This window comes from Trachypithecus francoisi, unplaced genomic scaffold (assembly GCF_009764315.1).
Source record: "Trachypithecus francoisi isolate TF-2019V2 unplaced genomic scaffold, Tfra_2.0 Lachesis_group5, whole genome shotgun sequence".
Classification (NCBI taxonomy): Eukaryota; Metazoa; Chordata; class Mammalia; order Primates; family Cercopithecidae; genus Trachypithecus; species Trachypithecus francoisi.
The window spans coordinates 73,030,066-73,055,073 of NW_022681470.1; the positions used below are offsets into that span (position 1 = coordinate 73,030,066).

The window sequence follows — 25,008 nt, forward strand, 5'->3', positions numbered from 1 at the left end:
GCAAATAACATATAGAACCTATTCTGCCCATAAGTTGGTTCGCCTCTGCATATTGGTTCATTTATTATTCATTTCAGAATGAAACACAGTTCACTGGACAAAGGCATGGAAGATTTCTTTAATAACTCTCAGTACTAATTTAATTCTACTTAAACACACATATTCTAGTGAATGCCACATGCTTTTCAGCATGATTTTTATGTGTAAATCAGGATAATATGTTTTCAGATCATTAAGTAAAAGGAAGCATGAACTAAAACCTATTTAATCAATGAGGTATAACCTTTAAACTGCCACAAGGTCATAAAAAACATAATTTTAATGCTATAGGTTTCCTAATTGTAATCAACAACAATCTAATGAAAAAAGAAAGTACGTCCTAATGGTCATAATAAACTTTAGCGAATCACTGTGTGTCTTTGAAGCCATCTGCTTCCTCTTTGGTGAAGGACTGACTCCCAAATTCTAGATTTTTGAATACATAAAGTGAAGGATTGCATCAGGCCCAGAGAGTGTGGGCCTGCAGTGCATTATGGTAATGACACAGATAAGCATCCACAGAGCGAAGATGAAGATAAGCCTCAGTTAACAGTTTACTCAGTTTGACTGCACCACTATAAAACAATATTTTAGTTTCTTCCTGTTTGCATAATATTAACCCTTTTACTGACAGGTATATTCATATAACACATATTCAGTTAGCAGTAGGAGCTTGCTATTTTTAATTGAATCATGATATATGTATACATAACAAATTATTAGACCATACATTCCTCAACACATAAACAATTAATTAAATTTGCCCTGTTTTATGAATATGATATAAATTACTGTAAATCACAAACTGTTTAAATCCATATAAATATCATACAATAAATATGCTTATTAAATATTGTATATATCCTGTAGAAAAGGTATTACTATACAACTTAAAAATCTCCATTATGGCACTGATTACTCTTTAATTTCTCTTTTTTTTTTTTTTTTGAGATGGAGTCTCGCTCTCGCTCTATCGCCCAGACTGGAGTGCAGTGGCCAGATCTCAGCTCACTGCAAGCTCTGCCTCCCGGGTTTACACCATTCTCCTGCCTCAGCCTCCCAAGTAGCTGGGACTACAGGTGCCCGCCACCTCGCCCGGCTAGTTTTTTGTATTTTTTTTTTTTTTTTTTTTTTTTAGTAGAGACAGGGTTTCACGGTTGTAGCCAGGATGGTCTCGATCTCCTGACCTCGTGATCCACCCGTCTCAGCCTCCCAAAGTGCTGGGATTACAGGCTTGAGCCACCGCGCCCGGCCCTATTCTTTAATTTCTAAATCTGAATAAAGCATATTATATACTAAGGTTTAGAGTCATCACAGTTTTCTATCCTACCTAGCATGTGTATTGAAGTGAAAAATGAAGATATGAACACCTAAGGCTTATTTTAGCGTAGGGAGTTTGTTTTATTTTGTGTTCCAGTCTCAATTTTTAAATAAATATATCTAAATTCAATTCCCTTTTAAAATTATTTTCTTAATAAATACGATACTAACCTGAGTTGATCAGCCTCAAAAGTTTCTTTTATGCATTCTTTTCTTAAGTAATGTAGCTTCTGATATGTAGAGTTTCAACTGTTTTAGTAAATATCAATTCATTAATTTTAATAATGGTATAAAAAGTAGATAATAGTGAGTGATTTTATGATACAACAGGTAATGAATCTTTTTTGCAGGAGAGTGGTTCCATACAAACTGAAGATTCCCTTTATTTTTCTCCAGTGATAAGGCATTTTCTGTTCTTACACTCTTCATAACTGGAAGTGGGGTTAACCTGCCTTTCAGATTGCTGATATAAGATTGTGACATTCTCCCTTAGTCCAGAATACACTCATTCCTGGGAGATGGGCTACAGGGCAGACACTGGAAGTCCTGGGGTCCTTTGCTTTCAGGATTTTCAGAAAACATACATTCTTTAGCACTCAATGGAGAATCATGCTCTTAACATTTTTAGGCATGCTTTCTGTTCAAGGGCCATCCATGTCAACCCTAGAGGGGTTTTCCTCAATGTGATTATTTCCCACAACAAGTTAAAACATGGTGAAGCTGATGGCACATCAAAATAATGGTAATTGTGAATAGGTTGATTTTTATAGAAATATTTAAAATAAAAATATCCAGACTGTATCACATTTCACACATGAATGTGGCCCTGCTGAATTGTAATTATTAGGATCATGAATTTAAAGGTGTTTTTCAGTAATGCAAATGGAAATTTCCTATTCTATCATCTACACCCTGCCTTTTTTGCCAAATGAAGTACTTTAAGTATACAATTGAACTAGTTATTTAGAACACCAGGAATGAAAACCATTTGCAGTAGAAAATGGAAACTCAAATTGCAAATATAAATTTTGGCTTTAAGTAAAGTCTTGAACAAAAAGCATTTCCCAATTTTCTTAACACGCAGAAATCCAGAGAGATATGTGTGTATGTGTATGGTATATAGGCACACATACACACACAGTGTGAGATGGATGAAAGCAGTCTCAGCAAAACGATAAAAGACCGTCAATTAAAGAATCTGAATAAACAAAGTGAAACAACAACAATCAAAAGAACCAGGAATATAATTGAGCCTCTAAGTTTTAAAATAAAATACCTCTAAAAATAAACAAGATATTCAATGGGCACTTAATTCTAGGGCATTTATATAAAATTAGATAGCCAACATGTGCATAGACTTACCTCCTGGAGGCATTGCAATTGTTATAGGATCAGTTATCAAGCTGCCCTGGCTATTTGAAATATTCACTTGTACAGTATAGTTGGTAAAAGGAACCAGCCCATCCATGAGCACCCAAAGGTTTGTCTCTTCTCCACTGTACATGACTTTTGTGACATTCAGAAGGGTGTAATTATTACCTACTGATTAAAAAAGAAAATTATTAAAATAAATACATATTTAAGAATTCTTTCCTGATATTATTTGAGTATTTTCTTGAGTTTCTAAATATACTGTACCAAATAGATCTGTAACTTTACCACTCTAAGAGGCATTACACGTGCTTCTATCAATGCACATATTTGGATTTTATTATCTTGTGAACAAAAGTGTTATCTGGGTTGACCTGGCCAATTCATTCATCACAGCAATCAAAATAATTTGAGGAATATTCTTAGATAACTGTAGGATAAAACCATATCACAAGTATCAAGCATATAAGTAAAAATATTGCACAAATGTAGAAATTGATTACTTGATGAGTTGTTTATACTTTTTTGAGTTTTCTTTTTCCAATAAAAATCCCTGAATTTTTTTGGATATGCAGACAGGAAGAAATAACACATTATTCCTCAAATAGAATGGTTCTGGAAACACATACTATACTCAGACATATTAGTCAGATATTGTATATATCACAAACTGAGGTATTTTTTGTTCACTTTGCTTGAAATGTGGGTGGATTTCTTTCTATCTAATACCTCTTTAAATTAGAATTAGTCAGAATATCCTGGAAAGCAACTGGGGATGGGAGGTACTATATGTCCACTTTGACCAGAAAATCTAATATTTTTAGCTTTATGAGAAAACACAGAAGCTGCCTAGCTATATAAAAGAGTCACTCTCAATATGTCCTCACCCTGCTCCCACCACCACTCTCCTTCCAAAGCTTTAGCAAACCCATTCTTAAATCTCATCAGTCCACAATGCAGGAAAATATTGCTGCCTAATAACAGTGTTTTATCTCTCTCTCTTACACCATTAGGTTAAATTTCAGGTTAAGAGTCAGAAATTAGGGTTAAAATAAGAAAAGGGCTACAAATGAAAATTGTAACACTTTTCTATATTAGATGCTTCCCTGAAAAATTTATGATACAATTTTTTAAAATGCTGCTTAATTTTTGTCAATTTTAGAAATGATACAATAACTCTTAAAAAACAGAAAAATGAATGATTAAGAGTACCACCCAGGCAAGGCAACATAGCAAGACCTCATTTCTAAAAAAAAAAAAAAAAAAAAAAAAAATTAAAAATTAAAAATTATCTAGTCGCAGTGGTATGACCCTGTAGTTTTAGCTACTCAGGAGATTGAGGTGGGAGAATCACTTGAACCCACAAATTTGAGATTACAATGAACTACAATTGTGTCACTGCACTCCAGCCTGGGTGACAGAGTGAGACTTTTTCTTTAAAACAGCACAAATATTTACTTCAAATAACCTTCTTTCTATATAACACCACTTTTTATTATATGTACATTTAATCTTTCACACACATTTCTGCAGATATAGAGAAATGAATTTAAAAAGCACATGATATTGAGCTTCAAAGGGAAGAACAAGCATACTCGCAAGATCTCCAGATACTGATATAATCTTTATTGAACAAATGCTTAAAAATTAAAAGATGGCATCATACTAAAAGTGATCTTGCATTGTATAGTATACAAAATGTAATGTTCACAATATTTACAAAAACATTATATTTTAACACAGTTTAGTAGCAAAGTATAGTGCAAAGGAAAGAACATAAATTTGGTTGTCAGAAAGTCCTGCATTTGAACATGTTCTTATACTCTTTAGTAATGTGCTCTTTGCTAATTTAGTTAATATTTCTGAATATCTGGTCTTTCAACTGTGAACTGGGAATGATAATACAGTATTTACATTGCAGTGCTATTGTAAAAATCAAGTGAGATGATTTCTTTATCATATCCAGCACATAATAGTTGCTCATAAACAGCAACTAGGAATGATGTTATTGTTTTTGTTGTAATTCATACAATTGATACATTCTAGCCATTTAGGACTAGCAAGTGATTAAGAATTTTATACCCTGTATTTCATTTTCTCAGTAGCAATTGCCTACCTATTCTCTACCCCTTCCAACCTAACAATGTATTATTAATCAAAATTCTAAGGTTTTTCAATGAACAAAGCAGCACTTATCTCATCCTCTACCAATGTGCCACTGTCTCATCAGATTATATTTCAAACCAAAATTAATGAAGATCAAATAATGCAAAAGAGATTCTGATATCTGGTTATTACTTGACTATTTTCTTGAAATGTGGGTAGGTCCAACACATTTTAAAAACATACAAAAAGTTATTTAAAAAGATACTTATAATAATTTGGGGATGGAGGAAGTCTCTGGAAAATCTGTTACAAAATACTCCGGAGTTTTTTCCATGAGCAGAAGAGAGCCCTAGTGGCATAATATAATTTATTACTCTGGACCCAAAATTGGTACGTCCAAAGAAGTAGTTTATTTCAAAAGAAATAAACAGTGCTTGTGGACTAAAATATGACAATGATAATTTCTACTCACTTTCAGTAAAAGCAGATAAAGACATATTCATAGCTTAAAGAGTGATTTCAAGGTCCTAAAATGGAAGTAGATAATGCACTCCTCTATATGTGTAATACATATTAGCAAGACATTATGAAACCTACAAAGCAGCCTTTGATAATTTCATTATGCACTAAAAAGACATTTCCAATTTATGCCATATTAGCTTTCATAGGTTCTTTACAACTAGTCAACTTGCTTCTACTGAGGATTATTGAGCTCCAACTGCATGCAAGGAGAAGGCTTTGCTAAGCACTGATGAGAACATGCCCCAAGTACATAAGACATAATTCTTGCACTCAAGAAACCTGATTAAGATTAAATGTGAACATCCTAACCATTGCCTAAGATCAATTACATGGTCAGGATGGGAAGATCTCCTGTCCCCATGATATTGAGCTCCTTGGAAGTATTTCTGCTGTCATTAACATGCTCAATTGTAAACTTTCAAAAAGGTCAGCTTATCCTATAGACTCAAGCAGGTATTCAATTGACTCTCAAGTAGCATAACTGTGCAGGTCTTATAAAAGAATGAAATTTGTAAAGCAACAATGGAAATTCTAAAATTAAGCCATGAGCATATAATTTTACAAATTTTCAGCCAGGGACAAATACAAAATAAATAAGTAAATGTGTATGATTATAATGTTGGTGAAGTTTTCTCCATTGCATTTTGCTTGTTTGTTTTTGAAGGAAATTTTGAGCTGTAAAACAAACAAAAAACAAACACTATTTCTTGTTTTGAAAATGGCATGGCAGGGAGAAATATATAAGTGCACTTTATTCTAAGCTTCCTAGATAACAACATTAATACATGGTAATTATATAATTAGTTGTAACATTAAGTTCTAGTTATAGAACAATGAATACTCAGTAATTATAAGAAGTATATAATTACTCAATAATTATGAGAAGCATGCAATTACATAACCATTTTACTCAGCTCAAAAAAGAACTTGTACATCTCCAGGAACCATGCAGCTGAGTGAGTCTAATGTTCTCTCACCCCTGCAAACATACAGTTCAATTCACAGACCTAGAGTAGCTGACAGGATTTCAGCCCTCAATGAAGCTCAAAAATGTCCAGATTCAAAACCAAAGCAGGATCCACAGATTTTATTTCTTCCTCCATTTCATTCTCACTGTCTTTCCTTCCTTCCTTTGAACTTTAGGAATCTAGGCTCCTCAATATTGGGGAGGAGGGGTAGATTTTTAAAATGCATGTCCTCAGACTCCTGCTCTTGAGATGGTTGTGCTTTGCCACTTTTCACTGCATAAACTGGGCTTTCAGTGGACTGGAAAACGCAGCCTCGTTGGTTCAGCCTCAAAAATCAAGCTTGAAATTGTGAAAGTGATAAGCATGTCCTATCACAGGTGACCATTCCTGTCTGGTAGGTGCTCCAATCTGACCCTATTTGTGAGTATAAGTGGATGGTGCAAGACCTTTTAAGCTTCTGTGTTCTGGAACAACAACTCCCCACTGCCTGCCTCACCCCCACCCAAGCACTGTGATTTGAAGTTGAGTTGCCCTCCTCCACCCTCTGTGGCTTGGTCTGAGCTATAGGGCTTTAACTGGGGATCTCACTTAGCTCTTTGCAAAATGAGGTTACCAATACCACTGTTCCAGGCACAACCTACATCAAAATCATGTGCGGGTACCTCATAAACATTTGTATATCTGAATTCTACCCCAGGCCTACTGGATGAGCACTGGAGCATAGGGTGCTGGGATCCGGGATGATTCTTCTAGAGTCTAGACTCTAGCTTTGGACTATAATATATTTACTCTATTAGTGAAATAAATGTAAAGCTAAGGTTTAAAACAGATGTCTCCTTACAGACTACAAAATCCAATGAAGCTGTTCTATAAGAAAATTTAAAATGTGCATAAAAACAATTTTAAAAATAAGTAGTCATTATTGCACAATTAAGAACAGTAACATCAGGGTTTCTGATTTAAGTATTATACCTCTTTGTCACTATCTTCCACTGAAGATGCAGAGGAAGGAAAGATTTTTTGTGTGTTGACCAACATCACACATCATAAAGATAAAATAAGTTTTGTATAGATCAGGTAGAATTTCTAAATAAACTCCTAACTGCTCTTTCAGTCTATCCCACATTCTAAAGGGTCTTGAAAGAGGTTAATTCATTCAGTCTTATTTTATTTCAAAGAAAAGTGTTACATGAAAAAATAGACCAAATAAATCTCATATGAACAACAGATTTTACTTATAAAAAAAAACCTTTTCTTTAGTCTCAAATACAAAGTCTTAACTGAAAAGTTAACAATATCAGTGCCCCTTTTCTAAGATGAAAATCTTATTTTCAATGTTCTTTTTTGTTGAATAGTAGAAAATCTTTTATGCAATTATTTTTTAAGGAAAAAACAGCATAAATGGATATTTTCACATGTATGACTCAGGAATGCGTAAATGATTGCTGTCCCGAGGATACCATCCTATGGGGTTCTCTAGATTGAAATAACATAAATGGGTATCCTTTCCTATTCTTGTTATAATCATTGTCACAAGAATTTTAATGCACCATATATTCCATAATTTTTTTCCTCTGTGCTGTATTGCTCTGACCTTTTCAATATTCTATAATTTGACTGGCTGGCCATTTCAGTTCTCTCCTTTTTACAGCCTTATTAACTTGTGGGAAAGAGGTGACATGAACAACCAATCAGAATACATAATATTGCAAAGGTCAGTGTAGTCCTGTACAGTATCATCACACATGGAATACTGTATGCCAGGCATTAACATCCTGATATCTTATTCATGTGACAAAGATTGTAACAAGAACAGAAAATGGCACAACATGAATCCATTCTCATGACAAAGATTATAATGAGAAATGACAGCGAACAAACCAAACTGATTCTTGTTACCTTGTGAGGATTTTATATGTCAGGCCTGGTCCTGCTTTAAGTTAGTCTTTTTCTGAATCCAATTACACCTTAAGGTAGAAAAAGTATTAACTAATTTTTCCCACTTCTTGCTGTACAAAGAAATACTATGTTTTTCTGGTATTGAGGTCTAAATTTTAGAGTTGTTTGGTTCCATCTCAGTATCACAAAATTCTGCCAATACCAAAATCAGAAGACATAGAATTGTGATCAAGGTAAACTGGCAAAATCAGCCTTTGCTGTGAGCCAAGAATTTCAGGTCGCTCTAGATAGCCTGTATTAATATTTAAGTTACAGTTATTTATCCCTTCCAAAAATATTATTCTAAATTATTTTAACCAAAAAGCAAGTGTTTCTTCCAAATTCCATTTTTCTGATAGATCTCATGTTGGTAGGAACCTGAAAGGTGCTGAGTGTTTGTTTATTTTGTAATTAATATATGGTGAAAGAAATCTATTCTTGGCCTTACATGTTTGACAATGTATAAAATATTTATAGACATATGCCCACAAAGCTGTCTTCTTCACAGAACATTTGAAAGAGAAATAAATAAATAGCCTATGAACCACTAAGACCTCCTGAGGACGGTGCTCGATTAATGCATCATATTTCTTACATTACTGTAATTACTGTAATAGTGATTTTAATTAGTTGTCATCTAGTCAAAGCTGTACTTCTTTGACTCCTCTTTAAACTGGTCATTCTTCTAGTATGACAATTGTAGTGCAGGGAATAAATACATGCACCATTTTATCAACTCACCAAAAGATGCTTCAGACACATTTGCCCTGGTTGTGCCCACACAAGAGAAACGACAGCTCTGTAGATATCTAGAATCTTGGTGTTTTGTTCTGTTGTTCTTTTTTTAATGTGTAGGCACAATTACTGTTCTAAATATTGCAAATTATTTTTAAAGTTTGTTGAAGCATGTTTTATTTTTTCCCATCAAGCTTTCTCTATGTATCACAGTCAGATTTTCCTAAATGGATCTCATTTTATGAATATCAGAAAGGAATTATAATGCATGAAGGATAGACAAAAATCTATGCACCTTATGCTTAATATTTCCATAATCCTAAAACTGCTCTAAATAGTCATAAAATGAAAGAAATATATATGTATATATGCATGTAGAGTACACATTTTATATATAAAGTTCACTATATGATATATAAAATTCAGTATAGTTCACTATATATATGTATATAAACACACACAGAAAGAGAGAGAGAGTAAATTCAGAGATGTACTGTGACTGTCGTAAATTGTAGAAGTATGGTTTATTTTCACTAACCAAGTTATGCTCTGAAATGTCAGGGTTTTTTTCCACTTCGACTTATTATTTGCCATTTGGGCAAACTTTTTTCCAACTGAACAAACTGATGCCTTATGTCAATCAGCTAAGAGTTATTTGAACAAATATACTCCCAGAGAAAGTGGTCTCCATCTTCCACACCAAACACTGGACATGAACACAACTATTTTGTCACCAAAATGTGTTTCCTTCTAAAATTCTGGTAGAGCCTTATTAACCATGCTGAACATGCTAAGCCTATGGTGCTCCTAGGATCAGACGAGTAATTTGACAACCATTATTGATCCCAGACAAGGCATATGGTCCATTCTTGGTTTAATGACATGTTTAACAATTTCTTCTAATTACTGGAATGTATATACTTGAGATGGTTGCTCTGTAAAAGAAGAGCAACGATTTGGGGCTTTGGACAAGAATGATATCATGTTTTGCTGTTGAGTTCTACCTGTTTCATATGCTATAGTCACACAGTCAGGTGTTCCTGTGTTAGTTATACATCGATGTGTCATGGTATGACCACAAACTTAGCAACATACATTTATAATCTCATAGTTTCTGTGAGTCAGGAGTCTGGCACGGCTAACTGGGTCCTGTGCTCAGGGTCTCAAAAGACTGTAGTCAAGGTGTTGGCCAGGACTGAAGTCCCAACTGAAGGCTCCAATGAGGAAGGATCTCTCTCAAGCTCAGGTGGTTGTTGGTAGCTTTCAGTTTGTTGTAGGCTGTCGATACTGAGGGTCTCAGTTTTTTCCAGCTATTGGCTCAAGGCTGCCCTCAGTTACTAGGTTTGAGTTGCTTAGAATTCACCCTCATTCCTTCCCATATGGGCCTGCCAGCATGACCACTTACTGTATCAAAAAGAGGGAGTCTCCTAGCAAGATAGGTTACAACCTTATGGAGGTGGCATGCTATCACCTTTGTTATGTTCTGCTGGTGAGAAGCAAGTCACAGGTTTTGTAGACACCCAAGGGAAAGAGAGTAAACAAGGACATGAACACCAGGAGGTGGGGAAAGTCAGATGCCACCTTACAGTCTCTGAGTTAGTCTCTGAACTGTATATATGAATCACCTTGCTGGAAAGAGATTTTGGACAAATTGTGAACTTTCACAGCTTCTAAATTAAGTGGTACCACACAACTGTCTTTCCAAAATACCTGACAGAATGGAAACAAGCTATGAAAACAGTAACGTTAACAATTTTAGTTGAAAATTCTCCAGGTACAAATGTATAAAGGAAAAGGAAAAAAATGACTGACATGAAATTGAAACCTAAAAGAAGAAAGATATGGTAAATTCTTTCTTAGTATAGCACAACTCCTACCTTTGTTCCCAGAGGAAGGAGTATAAGCCAAATAAATCCTCTCCAATGTGTAGAGAAATGAAATGAGTAGAGTCTGCAGAGATAGGAAGAGAAATCAGGGCTGGCCATTCTGCCAAGCCCTGTGCTGAGTTGGGGAAAGAAGCTGGTGTTCCCAGGATTGGGAGATGCATGTGAATAAATGGAGCAAGTGCTGCCACAAAAGCCATATAATAGGATCTCAGAGGAGACAGAAAATCTGGATTCCCCAGAATTCTGCCCAGTGCATCTTTGCACTCTCTAGCAACACCTAGTGCTCAAAGTTTAGGTCAAAAGAAGACTGACTAGCACTAGAAGGGAAAGGAAGTACACCAAGCTCAGAACCAGAGCAAAATCTGGACAGAACTGCCCATACAAGGCATAAGCAAGATGAGGTTGAAGAAAAAGAAATATATAGAGTATTGCACATACAACTAAAGAGGAAGAAAGGATTCTAACATAAAAAGACAAAATAACCATGCAGTTTGGGGAAAAATGATATATATTCCCTATAAGAGGATAAAATGATATTGCAGAGACAGAGAAACAATCTGGAAATTTAAAAATGCATTAAGTATTTAATTAATAAGTTAGAAAAAGCCAGGAACAGAATAGAGAGAGCTAAGATCTAAATTAATGGTATGATGAAAAGCCTTGAGAGACTAGTAATTCATGTACAAGAAAAAAGATCAAGAAATTACAACAATCAGGGAGACGATAATAGGTATGTAGAAATAAATGATTAGAAATATAACTTAATTTTCTTTGTTTTTGTAAATGAAAGGACAGCTGAAGTTCATGTGGTAAGACCATGGGATTGCCAGTCAGTTGCATTGCTTTCACCTAGGGACTACAAAGCTTGATCCAGTGAAACAATGGCTCACAGTCAACTAAGGATTATTCAAGATGCCCCTAAAATTGTTGAGAATACGGAAGCAGAGTGATAATTTTCAAAGTAGCTGAATGGTGACGGTCCCGGTGGGGGTGTCCTAAGAAGGCACAAGCTCGTCTGGGCCATGTTATTTGTGGTTCTGCACAAATCTGACTCTCCAGCTTTCCTGGTAACTTTTTGAACTGTTGAATTCCTTTAATATAATTCATCTCTGCCTGAATTAACCAAATTTGTTTCTGTTGTTTGCTATCAAGAAATCACCCATGAATTGAGAAAGCTCTAAAATAATGTTCACTGTTTGTTAACATTGGTTATTTATGGGTAGTAGGATTTTAGTGGATGTTGTTTTTCTGTATTACATAGATTTTTAGATTAGCATTCATAATTGTTGCAAAATCAAATGAATCATGAAAGGATTGAAATATCCAAGGAAAGTATGTAAATTGTATCTTAATTTATAAACAAGTTATAATAAAACAGAGACCCAGAAACTACAGTCTACAAGCCAAATTTGGCCAGCTGCCTATTTTTGGAAATAAAGGTTTATTAGAACAAAAGTAATTATCTTTCTAGGAATTTTCATGGTATAATTGCAGAATTGAATAATTATGGCAGAGAATATATTGCCTGCAAAGTCTAAAGTGTTTACTTTCTGTCCCTTTATAGAAAATATTTGCCAACCTCTGAATTAAACAATTAAAGAAGCTAACTTTTTAAAAATATTCTGCCTTCCTGAATAAAGGGAGCAATTTCCACTTTCTAGAATGATTCTTTTGAGTAAATATTTTTTTTAAAGAGTTGAACAAAGCATGTGGAAAGAACATTTTGTTGATATAGCCCTGTGTTACATCACTGCACCATACCTTCATTAACGCTTTGACTATCTTTCATTATTCAGCATTAATAAATGCAAATTACTGAAAAGGAAATGAAGCTGGACAAAAATAAGTTCTAGATAGTCCCCTAATTCCACATTCCTAGGAAGTTTGCCAATGGAAATCCAAGTGCCTAGCTTATATGGCTTATACAGCTGCTGTTCTAAAGGCTTAATAAGATTAGCTGAAGAGTAATTAATGGTGCTTGGATGAAAGAAATATGGGTTTACTATTTTAACTGCTTGTAAAATACTTTTCTACAACGTTCAAAATTATATGTCTTCCTGAAAAAAATCAGTGGTAGGTAATTTGTCCAAAACATGAAACATCCCCTTCTTATGGATTCTAGTGAAAATAAGTAAATGGCTAAATAAGGCTAAAATATTTGCTGAAAGTAACAAATGCAGTGTCAATATTACCTTGAAATTTATTTTAAGAATATGATTAGATAAGTGCATCAAATAATTGCCTTATTCTAAGTATCAAATAATGAATTGCTGAATGGTTTAATTGTGCCTTTTCAAATATTTTGCTTAAGAACCTAGAACAGGTGGCTAGAGTCAGAGGCAAGAAAACAATAATATGGTACCATGAGTACCAAAATAAGCATTTGATATGTAAAGGATCATAAGATATAAATATGTTTGTAAAGCAAAGAGAGTTTGATATATAAATGTTGGCCTCTTGAGGAACAACTTAATCAATTTTGCTCTCTAATTTAAAGGTGAGCTGTTTTTCTCTTTTAAATCCCCCAGATGGTGGCTTTCTGGTCTGCATAATTATAGAAATGAAAAGAACTAGCCTGGATACCTTCAAAGGCATTTTATTCACCTTAACTGTTCTCCTATTACTAACCTAGACCAGTTGATATGGTTCAGCTCTGAAACAAGCATGTGAAAGTAAATAAGATCTTTGTCATGAAAAATAGTCATTTACCTGATAGCACCCTAAGAATATGGTTTATAGCTACCAGTTGTATTAACAGGTCTTTTTTTAAAAGAAAGAATAAAGTTATTTAAAAACATTTCATTTTAAGAAAAATACTGAGAAATTTGAAGAGTTTTTTGATGATGCTATAGCTACATATTTTAAGTCTTTATTTTTTAATCCTTGTTCATTTGTGGGACTTCCATTGTCAGTATACAAATGAAGATTATTATCTGCTTTTGAAACATGTTCAAAACTCATAGATGCCAATAAAAATATTCAGTTCTTTGGGGGAGATGATCAGAAAGCAACTGGCTAAAAGCGGACCTGGGGATCTCTGATCCATAATCAAATATCGAGATTGATTGTGTCACTTGCACTTGTATTGATTTCAATTGGAGTAGCTCACCCAAGGGAATAATAAAAATGTGGAATAAAACTGATTTATGAGGACAAAATAAATCCTTTTGTGAGTGTAATGAATTGGTACTATTTAACCCTTTCAATCACAGGGTGAAAAACTATTTATTTTTTAAGAATGCTGAACTAGCCAAAAGAAGTCATATCAGAAATGCCAATACTGTCAAGTGCCATTACACAAAGTTGTAATGCTGGGGAAGAAATGCTGCTCTAAACTTGATGGAAGGCATTATTTGACATACGACATACTTTTAGCTTTCTTGGGCCAACTTCTATGTGTCATCACAAATGATGGACCTGTAGATCCAAACTATTATAGAATCACTCAGTAGATGTTTATGGTGCTTATTTACATGATTTATAAGACAGTTGAGAAGCTAGAACAAAACATGGTGGTATAATATTAACTACATTTAATTTTTTTCTCAATATAGGTATTCTTGGTTTTAACTCAAAATAGCATTTAACAGTTATATTCATGGGACACTCAGCAATATTCGAGGATAACAGGGATATTCAGGAGAAACAGAGTTTGGCATAACTTGCAAAAATATTTGCCTTAAGAAAATTGGAGGACCAAATAAACAAGGAGATGATTTGTATATAAAACCCAGCAACTGTTTGACTCTATCAGTTGAGCCAACCAGCCAATCAGCTGATTCAATGAGAAAAATGTCAGTCACGTCATTGTTTCTTGAAACCCAGTAGACAAAACATTCCCAATAGTTTGGCATTGATTTAACTTTTAACTTTCCCTCTGTGTTAACATCTTGTACATGTGTTCCAAACCTTTGCTGTCCAATACAATAGCTCCTACCCACATATGGCTATTGAGCACTTGAAATGTGGCCAGTGTGGCTGAGGAGCTGAATTTCTAATTTGATTTTAATGAATTTAAATTAAAAATTGATCATTGATTCAGTTACTGGAAAACTTTTCAACACATTTGAAACAATTTGGTATGTGGATCTGCTTTCTCAACTGAAAACTTATGACATTTAAATGCACATTGAATATACCTGATAAAAAATCTGAATTGAAATATCCTGCAAGTGTAAAATACAAACACAGATTTGGTAAAAAAAAAAAAAAAAAAAAAAAAAAAAGTATCATTATTAACTTGTAAGTTTTAATTACATGTTAAAATAGTGATATATTTTAGACAGATTGGATTAAATAAGGTGTACTACTAATTTTTTTTTTTTTTTGAAACTGAGTCACTCTGTTGCCCAGACTGGAGTGCAGTGGTGTGATCTCAGCTCACTGCAAACTCCGCCTCTCACATTCAAGTGATTCTCCCACCTCAGCCTCCTGAGTAGCTGAGAGACTACAGGCATGCGCCACCACTCCTGGCTAATTTTTGTATTTTTAGTAGAGACGGAGTTTCGCCATGTCACCCAGACTGGTCTCAAACTCCTGACCTCAGGTGGTCTGCTACCCTTGGACTCCCACAGTGCTGGGATCACAGGTGTGAGCCACCACACCACGCCCTACTAAATTAGTTTTAACTGTTTCATTTTACTTTTTATAAATGTGCATTTTAGAAAATTCAAAATTATATATGTAGCTCACATTATATTTCTATTAGATAGTGCTGTTCTGATGTGCTAAAGGGACAATTAGAATGCACATTTAAAATGTAGGTTCATTTTCATTTTAAATCAATGGAAGAAAACCTCATTGCTCAAAGATCTGCCTAGCTAGACTCACAAGAGCTGGAAGTGAAACTTTTATTCACAGAATGCACAGATTCGGTTCCATACATTGCATTGAATTCATAGTCCTAAGAAAGCTGATTTCAGAACAACTTATGAGTGTTACAAGAAGGAGTGCGTTGATTTGTTATCAGTTCTGTCGTTTGGCTTGTACTGTCATTGTGTTTAATGAAAGTACATAAAGGTAACTTTATTTATCTCCACTGGCATAAAAAGGCTTTTAAAAAAATTAATACATTTTACTATTTACAATGAAACATAATTTAATTCAGTTTGATGGTACCATAATTATTATAGCATAATAATTTTTCTAGCATGATAACTTTGACATGTATGCCATACAGAGTAAATCATTAAATAGGAAACAGGTACAAATCAGAAAGATAATAAGAAAATCTATTACCATAAAGTTATAAATTATTAGGGAAAAGTGGAAGTAAACCATTTTTAGTTGAAGAGATTCAAGCAAAAGTAAGGTGATAATAAATAATAATTGCAATGGCTGGGCTTCTGAAAGAAACTGAGGCCCAAGGTTTTTAACATCCCTTGTATAATGAACTCAAGATTTTTGTTCCCAATTTCTTATTAGAGTTTGAAGTTTTAAGGTCTTTTGTTTCTGAAATGCTTCCAATAGTTTTGGTATGAGATGAAGCATGATATAAATTCCCTCCTTCCCCTGCGTTTTTCTCTTTTGGTTTCATATATTTCTTCTTTTTCTAAATATAAAAGAAATTTTTTTATTGTAAATGTTAAGGCTATATCAGCAACCATAAAGACAAAAGCTGAAATTATATAAAATCTGAAGATAATCATTATTATTAATATTTTGGTATATTTTGGTGTGTGTCCTTCATATTTGTTCATATATATATACACATACACACACATCTCTCTATATATACATACATCTATATATATGATCTACTGTCATATGTTGCAATTATAGAATTTTATGATGCTCATTGTTTTATTGTTGTAAGAATATATATTTTCTCATCAACAAATATACAGTATAACCTTTGTAATGGATTTACCACAATGTCTTCAATCCATATAGTTGAATATTTAGAAACACCCACCCTCTTGATTTTTATTATACAAATAATCTCTGTCAAGGACTTAATTTTATAAGGATTTTCCTGTGCACCTATTTGATTTTTTTCTGAAAATTTTAATAGGGAAAATTTCTGGGGTTCTCAATGGATAGGAATATTTGAAACCTCTTATATTTACCTTATAAGGTTATTTTAATAATCTCACATGAATTACTAGAAGCAAATAATTACTAAAAATCAATTCGTCATGGCTTATTTAAAGAAACCATAGTGTATGGATTGCATCTGTGACACAGAACTTGAATTACAGCTGTTTCTATTCAAAGTAAAAAGGTCTATCCTGTCTGTTAATGTGGTATATCCAGCTAAGTTCATATGACTGAATGAGCTTAACTCACATTCTTTGAAAGTACAAATCTGTGTATTTTCTGTCTTCCCGGAGCTGGAGAAATTGCTAACTCAGATTTATAAATATTTTTAAAGTGTTGAATAAAAATGGCATGCTTTAAAAACACTGATGTAATACCAGAGTTTTTTTAATATTATAATAAAAATAAATGAACACAATCACAAAAGTAAAAATACCTGGAATAACCCTAATGAAAAATGTGAGGTCCTTATGAGGAAAATAACAAAATCTTACTGTGAGATACAAGCTGCTTAAGTAAATGAAACAATGAGAAATATTTGAAGATGTAAGTTTCACAAGAATTAATGTATAAGAAGGAGACTCCATTAAAAGTATTGGTATCATTTTTTAACTCAATCTAATGTTCAATTGGAAGAACATACATATGAAAAGAACTAAGACCTTTTAAAAGAAATGAATAATAATCTGGAGGGAGAAAATATTAACTTTACCCATAAGATACAAAGGCATTTTCTAAATAATTAAGATGCTGAAAGCACCACAATTCAATCAGAATAGAAACAGGTATAAAGAGAAGAAATAAATAGCTCAGAAACAGACAGCATTATGTATACAAATTTAAGTCTAATACATTTAGCAAAATAAAGCAACATATGTTTCAACTTTAGATGGAGAAAATATTTGTTATAAAAATAAATTAGCAAAGATTTAATTATCAAAAATCTAAAATACTACATCATAAACCTTATAAAAAGACCAAAAAGATAAATCAGATAAAATATTTAAAATTGTAATGACTAAGAATTACTATCTATAATATTTAAGCTGCCATAAATACCAAAACAAATTTTAAAACCTCTAAAATATTCTGGGTAAAGTGTGTGAGCAGACAAAAAAGAAAGACAAACAAACAAATAGAGAAAGAACATATGGAAAATGTTTGGTCTCAACAGGAATAAAAGAAATGCAAATTAAAGCAACCTACCATTTTTATCTATCAAATTCATATAATTACACACAGATGAACACATTTGTATACTATTAGAAACCATGTGAAATGATGTAATTTTTTGAAAGCATTTTGCCATGCATATCACGTGTCTTCAAAAATATACTCAACCTTTAATTTAGCAATTCCTTTGTAGTTATACATATCAAGAAAAAATGTAGAAGTATGTGTTAACAAATATTCTTTCAAATAGTAAGAATAAAAAATCTACATAGGCAACAATAAGGAATTGATAAATACATGCTGGCACATCTATACTATGGTATATTAAATACCTATTGAGTATTAAATACTTGTTATGAGTGTTTTTTGTGTAATACAAGAAATATTCATGATATAATGTTAAATGTGTAAAGTATATGTGTTTGTAGTAAGATCCCAATACATTATATATGGAAACACATGAATACACATATGTATACCTCCATAGAAAAAACGACTGCAAGCCAATAACACATTTATAATAGGTATCTTTTTCTTTTGAGACAGAGTATCTCTCTGTCGCCCAGGCCGGAGTGCAGTGGCGCGATCTTGGCTCACTACAACCTTCACCTCCCGGGTCCAAGCAATTCTCTGCCTCACTCTCCCGAGTAGCTGGGATTACAGGCGCCTGCCACCACACTCGGCTAATTTTTTTTTGTATTGTTAGTAGAAACGGGGTTTCGCCAACTTGTACAGGCTGGTCTTGAACTCCTAACCTCATGTTCCACCCGCCTCAGCCTCCCAAACTGCTGGGACTACAGGCGTGAGCCCTTGTGCCGGGTCTAATTGGTACCATTTTAACAAAACTATCTCTGAAGAAAAAAGATACTCCAATCTAAGCCTTTAGCTACTAAATGTAACTAATGTTCATCTGTGTAACAACTGAAAATTTGACAATTTTTTGTAATTATTGCAACTACACTTTTACTTTATGCCAAAGTCCTTAAAACAGTCTGCTCCGTGGATTAGCTCCTGTCTAACTTTCTAGTCTCATCTATGCCATTCTTTTCTTCATTTCCTATCCCAGCTATAAGGGTCTTCCTTCATTTCCTCAAATCCACCACAATTTTACTTTCCTCATATCCTTTAAAAATGCCATTCATTTTGGAATCCTCTTTCTAGTTTCTGAGTTGGTGTCTAGTCATGTTACAGTTACCCTAAATGTCATCAGCTCAAAAGAACTTTCTTGACCCTCTAATTTATATTGTTTCTTATTATGAAAATCGTAGTTATATATAATTTTGCCTTAATAATTATTAAAGTCTGTAATTTTATATTTCTATATGATTACTTGAGTAATTTCTAGCTCCCCTTGTAAACCACAAGCCTCTTCAGCACACAGACCATGCTTGCAGATACTTAAGTACTTTCAAAATATTTCAGATGTTGAAAGCATAGTGATTAAGTTAGCATAGTGATGATTTGGAGAAATAGGTTTACACTGGGAAGGAATAAATACCCCGGGAACAGGCACCATCATTCATATAAATTTAAATGTTTAATAAATTTAGCAAAATAAAACAACATAGGATTCAACTCTGGATAGAGGAAGTTTCTCCACTCGACCCCAGCACCTTCCATTTTGTTTCTGTCTTGCTCCATAAAACAAGCTAGATACATGCTTTTTACGTGAACAAATGCATGAATGTCCAAATAAACAAATTTCTTTCTTTTTTTTTTTTTTTGAGACTGAGTCTTGCTCTGTCGCCCAGGCTGGAGTGCAGTGGCCGGATCTCAGCTCCGCCCCCCGGGTTTACGCCATTATCCTGCCTCAGCCTCCCCAGTAGCTGGGACTACAGGCGCCCGCCAACTCGCCCGGCTAGTTTTTTTGTATTTTTTAGTAGAGACGAGGTTTCACCGTATTAGCCAGGATGGTCTCGATCTCCTGACCTCGTGATCCGCCCCTCTCGGCCTCCCAAAGTGCTGGGATTACAGGCTTGAGCCACCCCGCCCGGCCTGGTTTGAGTATTTTTAAGTGCCTTAAAAAATTCTCTAAATAGGAGAATTTCATTTTATTTTTTTAAATTATGCAAAGCCTTCCAAAACGAAAGGTACATCATTTGGGTGATCTGCTGATTGTATTTTGCTTCTAACAGGCTCCTTTCATGAGGAGTTAGAATGGAGAGATTCCGGCCGGGCGCGGTGGCTCAAGCCTGTAATCCCAGCACTTTGGGAGGCCGAGAGGGGCGGATCACGAGGTCAGGAGATCGAGACCATCCTGGCTAACACGGTGAAACCCCGTCTCTACTAAAAAAATACAAAAAAACTAGCTGGGCGAGATGGCGGGCGCCTGTAGTCCCAGCTACTCCGGAGGCTGAGGCAGGAGAATGGTGTAAACCCGGGAGGCGGAGCTTGCAGTGAGCTGAGATCCGGCCACTGCACTCCAGCCTGGGCGACAGAGGGAGACTCCATCTCAAAAAAAAAAAAAAAAAAAAAAAAAAAAGAATGGAGAGATTCCTCCACAGAGACGCTCTGCAGAGTTTCAAACATAAAGTTAAGCCATGAGGACAATGAAATCCTGTGCCCTCTCATGCCTCTGTGGGCTGCATTTCCTGACTCAGTGTACAACTCAGCATACAGCCCATGGTTACAATTTCCGTTTCGTCATTACATCGCTGCCTCCACAGACACAACAGCATAGAGTATGCACTTGTTCATTATGTCAAGAAAATAGCCAATTAGATATCAGACACAAATTCAATAAGCTGCTGTGTATGTGTTGAGAACAGATGAGTTCTTAAACAAGTTTGATAAATCAATGCTTAACTCCATTCTTGTGGAAGAATATGTTGGAAGAATATGTCCTAATTAAACATTTCTATAGCTTTATTGGCCATGATATGATATACAATCAGAAGTGTCAATACATTCAGTGCACATACATTCTATAGTCAAATATTTGAAATGACATATATCTTATTATTGCCCGTTTATATTTTCATTAACAATATGGCCATGATTTGTAGTCCAGAAAAAGAAAATGCCTTTTGATTTCCCAAGTGTTTAGATTTGTATGTATTTATACATCCAGAAATGTGTTGGAACCTTATGGAAAGATATTAAAAACTATACTTTCTTTTTTGCCTAAGAGACATTTGCATCCAAACAAGTAGGAACGGAATAATTTTCTCTATTTCCCCTACATTCCCACTGTTTTTTATATTAATACTTGCTTTGAACATAAGAACATTCTCCCAGAGTTTTTATTCCTAATGTCTTTTATGTTAATTTAGAAACAACACCTGAAATGATCAGGAAGAGAGGTCTGGGGCTGTTGTCTGTAACTAAAAGAGCTCCTTATCATGACACTCATTTAATTTATTCTAAGTCTCTAAAATAAATTGTGTGGTTAATAATGATGTAATGTAATAAGACATAGTACAATATCTTTAACATATTGTTGCTTGATGAGTGTTTGTTTATGAAATACTATCATCTGCTGCTTTAGACTTTAACTGAGTTTCAGTTTTACACATTGGGTTTTATATTTTTAAATGAGATAAAGATGTACTTTCTTTGATCTTTCTTTCTAAAAATATATGTTCTGAAATCCGGATATGTGGGCATAAAAAGAAACAGACCAACGACAAGCCACATTATGCTGTTCTACAGCTGCGTGGTGGACGTTATGTTCCCTTCTCTCCTCCGCTCTTTCTTCCACCAGGAAATATAGTTTATAAGATCTCAGGTGAACTCACTCCTGCTGCCTGACCCCCTAACTCATTACGGGAAAATGAATTCAGATTGCTTGAAAAGAAGCTGCCTCTTTTATCTTCCCACTGACTGACAAGCAACTACAAAGTTCTCCGACGGGATTCCAAGTTACAAGCTGTACTGCATCACTGGAACAATTCCCCCACTGGCGGGTTTTCCCAGAGGGCAGCGTGTCAGATATACTGCATGGGTTGCAAGCACAGCTCTGAAACCGACCATTTCCCTCCACACTAAAGAACAGATATTGGGGACTATAAAACAAAGCTGTCCCTTTCCTAACAGCTTTAGCCTTCCTACAGACTCTTTGGAAGTCTAAGAGGTTCCCACACATAATTATTTTCCTTACCTTCTCAAGAAAATAAATGCTTCTGTATCTTTTTTCCCCCCTCTTATAATCTTTATAAAACACAGTTTATTCTGGGAGGAAAAGCATCCAGAGAACTAGATTGTGTGAAAAGGACACTGGATTTCTCTGGGTAACCTTGAAAAATCGACTGCATTTCTTTGGTTTTTCAAGATTTTTTAGAGATTTAGAGAATGTGAATATACTGACATAATAAAACACTCTTCCTGATAATTGGCAATTCCGGGAGAAGGTAAGCCTATTCTGGGTGCTAGGATTTTTCGGAACTGTAGTTAAAAATATGCATTCATCTAGTTTAAACCAGCAATGCAATATTTTCTGCATTTGTGCAGTTTCCATTCCCCTTTAATTTCTTTTGTTTCTAGGTGAGGATTTATCCCAAGGAGAAAACACTTCATGCCAATATTAAAATGAGATATGGACTCCAATTATAACAGAAGAAAAAGTTTAGGCTCAGAGAATGGGGGATGGGGAGCCATCACTTTATACTCTACCTTTTCTGCCTAGAAACATCCTAATCGGTCTTTAAAGCGCCCCACTCCTTCCAGATGTTACCACTGCAGTAAAAGCTTTATGCCCCTCCTGCTCCCCATAATGTAACCTCAAAAAAACCCATATCTCCCATTCCTCAGTCCTCCCCTAACACTACCATTATGTCTCAAGTATAAAGAGGCTCCTTTATTTCTCTGACCACTCCTATTTAGTTTTCTTTTCTGTTTTGCAGTATCCTTGGTGTTTTTCTTTGATTATCCCTAGCAACTGTTGGAAAAAATATATGCAGGCAAAACGCAAGAAGAAAGTTAAATTTAACATCCCACAAGTCACCAAAACACTTTTCCTGAATAATCATTGGAAATAAGTGAAGATGCCCTTCTTTCTGTAAGCTTCCACCTTAGGACTTCTGACTCACCACCCAGATCTCCTCCTTGGCGCCAGAAGCACCGCGCTTACTCCAAATTACTCTGCTCTTGAATCATTTGCTCTTGTGAGCTATTTTTTCTAACGTTTTGCAAAAATAATATGTATATATTATAGAATTTTTTTAAAATGAGTACACATAAAAGGAAAAATGAGAAGATAAACCATTGATAATACAACCACCTAGAGATAACAGATATATTTTCCAAATTTTTATCTGCCTTTTAAAAAACAGTCTTAAATACTAATTGGGTTTCTTTTTTTCAGGGCTGTCAGGTCATATAAGCACATAAAAAGCATCTGATTATGCTCATTTCATGAATTGTTCTTTCTATCTTCCATTTCCTTTCTTTCCCGGTCCTTGCCTTCCACTCTTACTTTTGAGAACTTGTTTTGGGTTAGAAGTATTTACTGTGGAAAAAGTCATCTAAAACCTATTTGTTGTACCTCTCCACATTCAGAAAGAATTTTCTGAGATCCATGGAATAATCTGGTTTCAACATTAAAAATGGATCAATCTGCTTTTCTTTTCTTTTCTTTTCTAAAATGTCATTTCCCTTTGCTAATGCTTAAGGATCATTTTCATTTACTCTCTTTTTATCCCCCATAGTAATCCATATCTCTCTTTTTCAAATAAATATCTTTATTCTGTGGCACAGCACAAAATAGGGGATTAGGAGAAAGAGACATTTGAAGATGAAAACTAAGCTGCAATCCAGTTTTTCAGGGCAGGTGAGAGTTAACAGTGCACAAAGGACTCAGCAATTAGCACACCCTGGTGCTTTGCCTTAGAAACTCTGACACAAAACAATCTGTCAGGATATCAAGCAATGAAGATAACTCCCCAATTCATTCAAAAGGAAGGACAATGAAGAATTAAACAATTCGCAGAGGACTCCACAATAACCACTTAAGAGAAAAGCAGGATATGTATACTAAGACATGGCATCATCTATTAAGTACAGGATCAGTGTGAAGAATCCAAGGGAAGTCTAGTAGTAAAGAAGCTGCCATTTGTAAAAATTATTCTATAGGACCTCAGAATATTTTCTTTATCTTTTCATAGTTTTTTTTTTTCTTCTTGACAATTAGGTTGTTTTATATTTGTAGCTGAGAATACTTTTGAAGCTCTGTAAAATAATGACATAACCATAAATTATCATGGCACAATACTTTCATCTACCAGTTAAATAAATTGAATAGAATTTATCGTTTTATAAATAGTTTTACATAAGCCAGGTTGCTACTACTATGCTGTAAAATTTTAATTTTTATTCCCAAACTTACACATTTGTGTGATTTTTAAAAAATTATATATTCAATATGTTTCATAAGGAATGGTTGGAAACCTGTTATCTATAATTTAAATTGATAGTTAATTCATAAGTGTGGAAAAATACTGCAGATTTTGTAAACTGATCACTGGGAGTTGACTGTTCACCTGTGCAAGGTGAATGGTGTAGCCTTGAGAGTCATTGAGCAAAGTACTTATTCCAGGTCAGTAAGTGGCACTTGCACTCCCTAGATAAACTAATTTGTTGATCATATGTTTCTCATTATTGAATAGATATTTCAAATCAAGTAGAATCCCACAGAAAAGTGCTAATCCTTACTTTTATGGTGGACATTAACAAATGGCAAAAATACATTCTAATATAACCAAGTGTAGGTTGGTTGATTGGTTAATTTTTGTCATTCACATGTGTTTGTGCTCTCTCCGTCATTCCCTTTAGTTTTTCATACTCACATTATTCTAATCCATAATTAAAGAGAAAGACCCAGTGTTACCAAAATCTTCCCTTAATTATTTCTGTTCCACTTGACACACCATCTAGTTTCTTTCCTGCCTCATGCACTTGAGAATAATTTGGCTAAG

General features: G+C 34.4%; 1 protein-coding gene across 1 annotated transcript in view; it reads right to left on the reverse strand.

Annotated features, from left to right (window-relative positions):
* USH2A (usherin) overlaps positions 1-25,008 on the reverse strand; it is an 809,712-nt gene that overhangs the window by 322,749 nt on the left and 461,955 nt on the right. Inside the window, exon 37 of the mRNA XM_033195653.1 lies at positions 2,722-2,901. Coding sequence (XP_033051544.1) covers positions 2,722-2,901 — 180 coding nt within the window. The remainder of the gene's footprint in view (positions 1-2,721; positions 2,902-25,008) is intronic.